At 37.5% G+C, this 10,684-nt stretch overlaps 1 protein-coding gene across 9 annotated transcripts in view; it reads left to right on the top strand.

Annotated features, from left to right (window-relative positions):
• Window positions 277-10,684, top strand: part of CHD2 (chromodomain helicase DNA binding protein 2) — a 127,128-nt gene continuing 116,720 nt past the window's right edge. For 3 of the 9 annotated variants that reach the window (XM_005666295.3, XM_021099369.1, XM_001926358.7), the window contains exons 1-2: window positions 277-882; window positions 1,228-1,360. In XM_005666295.3, coding sequence (XP_005666352.1) covers window positions 1,299-1,360 — 62 coding nt within the window. In that variant the 5' untranslated portion in view covers window positions 277-882; window positions 1,228-1,298. Of the gene's footprint in view, window positions 883-1,227; window positions 1,361-4,608; window positions 5,100-10,684 lie in introns of those variants that run through there. The other 6 variants (XM_013978271.2, XM_013978270.2, XM_013978269.2 and 3 more) reach the window with 3 other exon arrangements.

Raw genomic sequence — 10,684 nt, 5'->3', positions numbered from 1 at the left:
TTTTCTCTGAGAATTATCCCTCTTTCAAAATGGCTTGATAAAACACCACTTCCTGTCCAGAGAGGAAGTTATTTTAGCTCAAGGACTGAAATATTTAGCAGATCTTTAGACAAAAGGAACAAATTACATTTCTCTCTGGCTTAAAAAGGGTGCTTGAGCCAGAGGGGGTTAAGAAACCCTCCCCTCTCCCTCTGATGGGGTGGTCTGGAGGGGCAGGGAGGGGTGGGGGTAGGGGTCCTTAGGCTCCCTGGGATGGAGGATCTTTCTTTCTTTCTTTTTTTTTTTTTTTTTTTTTTTTTTGGTGGAGATGAAGGGGTGGGTCTATGGTACATCACCTGAGTTGTGGGGTAAATGTAGAGAGTGTCAATCAAAGGCAGAGCTCTCAGAGCTGGGAAGGAGGCTCTAGATGGCGGCTGTGCCTTAGAGAGAGCGCGCTCTGCTCCCTGCCTTCGCTTCACTTTACGCAACTTTCCCTAACTTTCGGGCAGCCTCAGGGGGCCCCCGCAGCCCCCTGCCTCTTCTAGTGACTTACTGGGGTCGATTCGAACCTTTTTTAGGGAGAAAAGCAGCTTTTGGGAGCTTTCTTTTCGTGCCTTGTTGGAAAGAAGCAGCCGTACTGAGAGCCCAGGTCGTTGTTTTTTCCAGCTTAGAAGCCATGGCGCACCTCCATTTTTGTGCGCTCTCCTAATGAGGTTTTTTTTTCTTCCGGACCCGTTTTAATATTAATTGTTCTTTATTTTTCTGAACAGTTAACATATTTGAGGGTTATTTTATTTATTTTTCGTTTTTTAACGGGGAATTTTGTTTTTATTTTTAATTTGGGATCTGATATTTTTCTACTACTAGATAGGACTCTTGCTTTGGACCTACTACATGGATCAGGTAAGTTCATGATCATTAGTGATAATTTTGAAGATTTCTATGTTTAAGTTTGCTTTATATTCTGTAAATATGAGAAATTCCTGGATGACGCAATAAGATACAGAGATTGTTATTTGTATCTAGTGTGTTACTTTGAGAAACTTTCCTTATTGATAGTGATGATTCCCCCTGTTCGGTTTATCCTGTTTTTTTTTTTTTTTTAAAGGAAAAAGCAGAAATGTTTTGTTTTTTGGTGCTTACCGCTGTTGTGTTATAACAATATCGTTACATCGTCAGGACTTTGTTCCTGATAATAAAAACCATCGATAGAAGCTGGGACCTTACCTTTCTTTCAACTTTTGACAGTAAATACCTGGGCACAGGACTTCAAAGCAAACACAGATTTCCCCTCCCCCTTAATATTTAAGAATTAAAAGATGATGAGAAATAAGGACAAAAGCCAAGAGGAGGACAGTTCGCTACACAGCAATGCATCGAGGTATGAGCTATCAACTTTCTTCCTTTTTTTCTTTTTTTTTTGGGGAAACCTCAGCTTACATTGTTTACCTTGACAGACAGGGATAGCTGTCTGTTTTATTTTAAGTATTTTACTAATTTGGATTCGTTTTTTAAAGCGTGACCTTGAGATTGCTAATATGCCACACCCTAATTTTTTGGTAACAATTTATGAAAGTTAAGTTGTGACTTAAGGCCTGTTACAGCAGTCAAAAGGTAAGGTACCTTTATTCAAGGGGGCCTTTCCTGTAAACTACAGTTTTTTTGTCAATAAATTTCAGTTTTTAGGTTTTTGTGCTGTAGGAAAATGACCTTGTCGGTTTAGCCATTGCTGCATTGCACCATTTTACATACAAGGCAAATTTTTTCTTTGAAGAATCTAGGATACCCAAACTTGTAACTGAAGGCCATAGAGGAGCCTTGTGGTAGTAAATTATAGTAAATAGACATTTGAGAAAGTTATATGAATGAAAAAATGTACATTTTAAAATGAAATTGCAAAAAGTACCCTTTGACTGATGCCTCTCAGTTTACATTTTTATTTGACTCTCTATTTCTTTTGATACTCTTGACATTTTAGGAAATTTTGATAAGATTTATCAAAACCTTTACTCTCTCTCGATGGTTACAGTTTCTGCATTTATGAAATCATACCTGTGATCACAGAGATCCTGGAATACTCTTAATATATTTAGGTTTTGTGTTTGTTACTGTGATTATAACTGTATATTTTATATTTAAAATACTTTAAGGTTTTCATTTGTATGCTTATATTCAGACAATGCTCTGGTTGATAGATGTATTTTGTCCTCACATTTTAGTTGTAGCTGCTTTAAATTTATTGATTTATTTCGACAGAGTCGCCTGGAATGTTTTATCTTCTGAAGCTTACAAATGTACTGTTTGTTCAGATCATGATTTGTTTCACATTTGTTGGAATTCACCTTATTAGTGACTAAGTAATAAAATCTCTAAGGTATTTTGTTGTATGAAAGGCCTAAAAGATATTTTGTTGTATATGTATATTAATTTTTAAAGTATATATGAATTCATGAAGTGTGTTCTGTGAATTGTCATGTTGCAAATTTTAAATCATGCACTGATGAATTTAATTATGATTTATTTTTCCCCAATTTTGCTTTTATTTTTATAATTTTATATAAATAATATACCTTATTCCTAGCTTAGTTAATCTGAAAGTTTTGAACATGGTTTATTACAAATGTTGAATTTTTGTTTTATATGACTTTAAATATTTTGACCCTTGCTTTTGAAAATACCTTTCCAAATTCTTTTGCAAATTGAGTTGTCACTTGTTTGGATTGCTGTCTCTGGAATTGAATTGCCCTTGTAATTACCTAGGTTTTTTAGGACTTCTCCACTAATTCCAAAATGATTTTTCAGAGAAGTAACGGTGATTTGAAGAAATAGGAACCCCCAGGTATATTTGACAAATTATTAAAAATTCAGTACCTAAAATTGGTACTCCCTTGAGTGTATGATTTGCATATCTCACATGGGTTTTGGCTTTCTCATGCAAGGTTTGTGGTTAACATCATTGAACAGATCGCTTTCTATTTAAAAAGAATAAGCAGTGTTGCTATTCCTTTTAATAATTTGCTCTGACCTGGAAAACTACCTGGAAGTTGCCATGCATTTGTCTACTGGAAATGGGGTTGCAGCTTAACAAAAAGCATGCATTATACTTTTAAATGTGTTAAGTATATTTTGATTCATATACCTGGTGAGTGTCAGAAAAATATTTTGAGCGACTGACTACTTGAAGGTGGGGTTTTAAATTACTTTTATCTCAAATTGCATACCTTAATACATGTACATAATTATGACATCACTTCCTTTTAAAATTGTAAAGCTATAGAATGTTAGTGGTGTTTTATTGTAGGAGACTGTTATTTTTAGTGAGCTAAAATTAAGGTAACTATTATGGTAACTAGTAAGTACTTGGTTCCTTAATCCATTCGAATTTCTCTTAAGGACCTAGTTTCTGTGGCATAAAGTCTAGTGTTTAGGTAGTACTACAAAAATCACTTTTGCAGCAGCCTGAGCCACAGGAGAGGAAGGGTGGAGTTTTTCAGGTCGAGTAAACTTTTCGGTCTGTGAATTACTTTAGGATCTGAAAGGATTGAATTTAAGTTTAGATAAATCTGTTATCTTCCTGTTTTTAGAAATAATGGCAGTGCTTAATAGTCATTATGTAAGTTTGTTATTCTTTTGAAATCATTGCTTAAGCAGAATGTTATACTTTGTATATCATGGTTTTTGAAGATTAGTAAGTTCACTTTCAAAAACATGATTTTAGAGATATTTTATGTCTGTAAAGTTACTAAATATCTTATACAAAGTTACAGTGATGGACACATACAGAAATGTATACCATACACTTATCTAGTTAAAAGTTTGGGGTAATTTAAGTAATATCAAAGAATGGAAAGAGAATGAGAATGGAACTGTGCAAAGAGCTCTGCGTTCTAGAACGCTGCGTTTTCAATTTATCCTAAGAACTGAGACTGTTTAAATTTCTCCAAGCCCTTCTGTCTGTGAACCAGGTTTATTTTGCTAGCCTGAGGTGCTGGCAAAATCTTTTTAATCACCCCTTTATCTTTTACTCTAAAAGGCTGGGAGTAGTTAGAAATGGCATAATGCAGTTGCTTGTGTACTGGAGCAGGCAGTTTTTTAAGTGGCAGCCATTTTATGAAGCTGGTAATTCTTAAGAATCGGGATTTTTTGAGGAGACTGAAAATAAAGTGAATTGAAACCTCAAATACCAAAACATCTCACGCCCTCCCCCTTTTTGGCTCTTTGGTACTGAAATAAAGGGCAGCTCGGTAGTTAGCGCTGGTTGCAGCTCCGTCAACCCCTGGCATCTTGGTGCAGGTCCAGCTCAGTCACAAAATGGCTGTTCCTTTGTGCCGCAGCGCTGACAGACATACTGCATTGCACTGTGTACTCGCCAAACAGCAGGAAGTTGCCGAGCCGAGTTCAAAGGCCGGCCGGCGCCGGCGCCGAGTGCTGATTGGCTGTGCGCGCGCCTGGTAACAGTGGGTCAACAGCAGCGGCCCTCGGGTAGGTCCCGCCCAGTGACGTCAAGCGTCTCGTCGTAGCGGGGAGCGTGCGCAGCGGCGTCAGGCTGCGTGCGCAGCGTAGGTCGTTCCTTTTCTCCGCCTAGCTAGCCGCCGGCCTGGGGGTGGGGTGGCGGGGAAGGGAACTCCGGTAGGGACTTGGGACTTTCCGGCGGGCGGCCTTTTTTTCTGTGCAATTTCGCTCCTGCAGCGCCCTCCGTCCCGCCTTGTGGCGGTCTCCACCCTGCAGCGTGTATTCCTTTCCCATCCCTAGGAGTGGTTTTCCTCGTTTAGAAGCAGCTTCTACCTTTGGAGAAAGTAAAAGGCACTAATCGGAAACCTTCAAATCGAAAACCTGCCAGTTTTTACATTTTTCGCTTTCTTTCTCATATACTAGCGGGTCCTTTTTTTTTTTTTTCCCCTTTTGTGTTCACTAAGAAGATTAGTGAGTTTGTTACCATTGACTGAAAGCGTTTCTCTGTTAAGAAGAGATATTTTTATTTAAATTGAAACGTAAGGGGTGTTAATTGTTGGTTAATACATGGCTCATAAACACAGGGAAGATTACTTGAACTTGTCCCCGTGCATTTTTACTTGGTACCAAACACTTTCTCAGTTGTCATTTGATGGAGAAAAACTCAGGTCAGTATGTGCTAAGTGACTTATTTTTAAGATTAACAATGGGATAGTTAAGTAGAAAGTGGTTAGGGATTTTCACCTGCTTAGTAACGGTAAATGTTAGGTTAACTTAAACGACAGGATACTGCAATAGGTGTCCATTACTATACAAACAGGTGTTGGAAAACAACTCTTTAGGTGTCAATAGCACTTGCTAAAGAACAGTGACTCCCTAAACTTGGGCTGATAGTGGAATTACTTGGCAAAATCTTGTGAAACTCCTGAGATTTCCCCATTCTGGAAATTTTCATTTAGTCCTAGTAAACTTGTTAAAATGCTGTGGTGAAGCTTATGTCCTGCTTTGTTGGGAAATTCTTGCAAAGATTTCTGGTTTAAAAAAAAAAAAAAACAACCAAAAACGTAGCTTACTAACTGACTTTATAGTTTGGTCACGAGATACGAATTTAAGCAAGACGGAAAGCCTCTCGGTGTTTTCTCAGTAGCACTCTGGTGGAAAGTTTTGCTTTTTTTTTTTTTTTTTTTAACTCTTTTGGAGTGTTTTTAACAGACTGAAATGAGCTGATATAGTTGGCAATAGTTTAGAAATTTTTTATTGAGCAAAATATGGTATGAGAGAGATGGAACTCCCGAATGTAGGTAGAGCTGTTTACCTGGGCATATTGTAAGTTTTTGGATAAAGTTTACAGAGAATATAATCTACAACGCTTTCAATTGGTTTTGAGGCTTCGAATAGTTTTGGTTCCTTATGAAGAATTCTTTGGATAGTTTATTGAAACTAGGTGAAATTGGGCTTTCAGTTTTTTTAGTAGACTTGTTCATCAAAGATTCTGTAAGTGGTTTTTAAATTATATGCTCAAATACATGATGAAATATTTAACAGCTTTAGGGACAAATATTTATAGAACTTGATTATTAACATGTTAACAGCAATTTTCTTTTAAAGAGCAACTTCCTAAAGTGTATCTAAAGCAAGAGCAAAAGTTCTTTCTGTGTATTCACATTGAATTCTGATTGGCTGTATTACAATTTTATTTTATTTGGTAAATGCACTAAATGAAAAGTGGGATAGAACTAAGTAACATTGTAGTTTGTGTTTCAATTAAGTAACATCCTGGTCCTGTTCCAGAATGTAAACTGCTCTGTTATAGAGGAATCATTAAGGTGTGAGTTAAAATGAATGTTATTATATAGCAATTTATCCATGAATTGTTTGCATGCCACTTGGAGCCAGTTAACTTTTTAAAGACCCAGAGTATTAGTCTGTTCATTGAGCCTTCTATGGGTTTTTTCCTTCTGTGTGCGGAATGGCATGAAATGACAAGAAAAGTGCTAATTAATATTCTCTTTTATTCGGATTCTTGTTTTGAAAACCTGCTGTTTCCAATTGGTATTTGGCTCTTTGGAGAGTAATGTCTTTTGTAAAAGTTAAGTAATTGCAGAAAGGTGGGCAAACTATATCATAAGGAAGTTGAGCTATAAAAGTTTCTAGCAAGTATTGCTTTGAAAGATGAATCTGGAAGTTCAGTTGAGTTTTACCTGACAGTAGCTGAAATTCACAGATTTTATAATTGGTTGGTTTCCTTTCCTCCTCCCATGTACTGCTAATCCCTGACAATTCTGAAAGAGATCCTTAAACCACCTTTGTCCAGTCTTCTGTCATTTCTCCCATAAAATGTGTACAGTAACCTTGTTCTTGATGTAAAAGTGACTGCTCTAACATCTGGTAAATTTTTTTAAACGACTTTTACTTTTTCCATTGTAGTTGGTTTACAGTGCTGTGCCAATTTTCTACTGTATAGCAAAATGACCCAGTCACACATGCGTATATACATTCTTTTTCTACATTATTCTCCATCTTGCACCATCATAAGTGACTAGATACAGTTCCCAGTCATATACAGCAGGCATGGTAAATTTATTCTGCATGTGAGTATCATTTTTTAAGGTCTTTCGGCTTTTTTTTTTTTTTTTTTAAACCGTAGAACTCAATTGGCTTTCTTGAAGAAGATCACTTTAGGGAAGAAGCAGTGTTCTTTTTAATCACTCAAGAGTTATTTTGTATACAAGTAAAAACAACTAAGCTTAGGCCATGTTTGTTATTTTAGCTGGATAATTGCCTTCTGCATTTCAGTCTGACTGGGCATTGAATTCAAATTCATACTTCACCAAAGTTGCTGAGTGCGTTGGAACTTTAGTGTTGTGAATATAAGGCCAGAATAACAAAATATGACAAAATTCATCCAATGCCCATAGAGCCTGTGGTATGTTTATTTTGTTATCAGTAATTTAGCGCTGTGTTGGAGCACATTAACCTTGCCCTGACCTGTCTAAACTTGATAGGGCAAGTCTGGAGGCAGAGACCCTTCTAAAAAGTTCCTATACTATACTGGGTATGTTGGAGGTGGAGGAGAAGGCTTTGCTCAGTGAAATAAGTTATGGAGAATGTAGATGCATGAAAGGCCTTCATGCTACATTTCTTAATGGTTCCATTTTAGCGTTTTATCATTTACATGTTTGGTTAAGGGGCACCTTTTTTTTCCTCTTCCAGTTTTACTGAGATATAATTGACATACAGCCCTTCATAAGTTTAAGGTGGACAGCATGATGGTTTGACGTACATCATGAAGTGATTACCACAGTAAACTTAGTGAGCATACATAATCTCATAGATGCAAAATTAAAAAAGATTTGCGATGAGAATTCTTAAGACTTACTCTTTTTAACAACTTTCCTATATAACACACAGCAGGGTTTATTATGTTTAGCATGTTGTACCCCTAGTACAACATTGGTAGTACTTATTTATCTTATAACTGGAATATTTGTACCTTTTAACTTCCTTCATTCAATTTCTCCTCCCCCCACACCCATCACTCCTCCTCATTCCCCAACCCTACCTCTGGTCTACAAATCTGACCCCTTTTTCTGTTAGTTTTGAAGTATGATTGACTTACAGTATTATGTTAATATTCTTGGTTAAGAGTCACCATTTTTGTTATTTTAGTGATAGCTTCTGGAGGGTCCCCATGGTTTGGGAGAAAATGGGATTACTCTCATCTTTATGAGATTGTTGAACAAAAGCAGCTGCTAAGGCATTCTAAAGATAGTGTTGATTTTATATTAGGATTCAGTTCTAGCAAGTTACTTTGTAATTTATGCAGCCTTTACCTGTTCCTTCCATCCCTGGCAAGAGCTGTGTACAGTGATAGGCACTGGTACAGCATTTACTTTAGTATTGAAATTTTTTTCCCCCAGTTTAGGCCAGTGAAGTACATTGTTGAATGTGGAATTTTCTCATTTTTAAAATGTGGATAACGACAATCTTCATTGGGTTATGAAGATTAAATTATATAATGCCTGTAAAGTGCTTAGTGAAGAGACTGCATTGAAAGTACTCAATGGATGTCAGGCTTCTAGTAGTACTACTTTATTCCTAATGCTTCATCTTTCTTTTTCTGCTGTAACTCCCTCTTTAAGAGCCTGGTTGCTCTTGAGGTTCCAAGGCTGGTGGCCTGTCCTCCCAAAGTGGCCTTTTTTTTTTTTGGCCAGTTAGGAGAGACATTTGTTAAAATGATTTTGGAAAGCAAGCCCTCTTTTTTTTGGTCTTTTTGCCATTTCTTGGGCCGCTCCTGCGGCATATGGAGTTTCCCAGGCTAGGGGTCGAGTCGGAGCTGTAGCTGCCAGCCTACGCCAGAGCCACAGCAACGCGGGATCTGAGCTGCGTCTTTGACCTACACCACAGCTCACGGCAATGCCGGATCCTTAACCCACTGAGCAAGGGCAGGGATCGAACCCGCAACCTCATGGTTCCTAGTCGGATTTGTTAACCGCTACGCCACGATGGGAACTCCCCAAGCCCTCTTTTAGATAGTTAAAACTTTGGGTGTATTTTGTAGTTAATCCTAGATTTTTTTTTTTTTTTTTTTGAGAAACCCAGCCTTTTGAAGGGAGCACATGATTCTTTCTGGACTAGAACAGCTGCTTGTGTGAGTCATAGCCTTCCTCTTGGCAGTCATTCTGAGTAGATGCCTTTTTTCCTCCTCCTGGAGCTGGTAACTATTGCCCTGGTTTACCCTCTGCCCCATTTCCCTCAAGCTGTATAGGAGTGGATAAGTAATACCAAGGTGCCGTGCTCTTTAGATGTAACTGCAGTAATATTTACAACAAATAATTAATTGGCTGTAGCTTGCTTTTGCTAATCAGTCTTCACCACAGCACTATATATTTGATAGGACATAATGCCTACTGTCCAGTTTATTCTTTTAGAACTATAGTATCAAAACTTGTGTTTTTGGTTTCCTCTGCTTCCATCATTTCCTTTGCTCTTGGTTTATGAGTTCTATTGAGTTCTATTTTTTGTTTCTACTCAGACTTTGGAGAGCTTCTAAAAATACCCACGTCCAGCCCAACCCCTATGATTGATTTTTAAAAGCTCTCCATGTGTTTCAAATCTGCATGTGTTTCCATATGTTTGCATGCGTCCCCATGTGTTTCAAATATTCTGATGGAGCAGTTGTAATAATCTTTTTTAACCGTTCATCTCTCCATTGCCTGTCTCATTTTCTCAGTGACCCTTTAAGGGCAGCTTGAGTTTGGAGCTCTGGAAGCAAGGGGGGTGGGGGTGGGGGATGTTGATAAGGGGGAGGGATAAATTGTATGCTTGATGGAAGAAGAGTTAAAGTATTAAATGATATGCCAGATCCCACTGTAGCATAGCTTTAAAATGTGTATTCTAGTGTATTTTTTTCATCCCCAGTTGCTTTAAATTCTAGTGCTCTCTCTTCTGTATTGTAATTACCTATTTAAATTCTTTTTAGAGACCTCCAAAAGTTTGGATTCCAGAATTAACTTTGAAAGCAGTTACATTCCATTCATAATTCCTTTTCTCTCTAGCTGATAAAGGTAACTGTCTAAAACCTAGGGTTAGAGCAGTGGCCCTTGGCTGTGCTGTGAAGCAGTTATTTAGAGTGCTTTTTGTCACCTGTTGGTGGGTTGTGAGTTGCAGCCAGTTAAAAAAACAAAATAGGAGACTAGAATATAAAAATAAGCCTCGGGATAATTGCATTTTTTCTTTTTTTTAATTAAAGTATAATTGATTTACAGTGTTTCGTCAAGTTCTGTTGTACAACAAAGTGACCCAATCACACACATTTCCCTGTGCTCTACGGGATATTGCATTTTGTATGAGTTATTTCTAAGTCCAGCAGTGGCTGGTAATCTTTCATTTGGGATTTAATTGTGAAGGAAGATAACATGTGAACATTTTATAGAAAAATACCAGAGTAGATTTACATTTTATTGAGTGTTTACTCTGTCGGGCACTGTTTTAATGGGTTTTGAGTGTATATTTTTTTTGAGTGTGAGGGTTAGTGTAGCAAGAAATGCTTAGTGGCCTCCTTACATTAACCACCTTCCCAAGTTAAGTGTCACAGAGCTTTCTTCCTTTGAACTTCTGTGGGTGGTCCTGTGTCCTGCTGAGCTGCTTCATAGCCTTGTCTTTCCATTCCTTTAGTTGAATTGTATGCCCAGCAAGGATTTATAGTTACTTCTTGCAACTGGCTATGGTGGTTTTGCTTATAGTTTTATAT

The sequence above is a fragment of the Sus scrofa genome, chromosome 7 (genome assembly GCF_000003025.6).
Source record: "Sus scrofa isolate TJ Tabasco breed Duroc chromosome 7, Sscrofa11.1, whole genome shotgun sequence".
In the NCBI taxonomy this organism is placed as follows: Eukaryota; Metazoa; Chordata; class Mammalia; order Artiodactyla; family Suidae; genus Sus; species Sus scrofa.
This window is presented reverse-complemented; position numbering and strand designations above follow the sequence as displayed.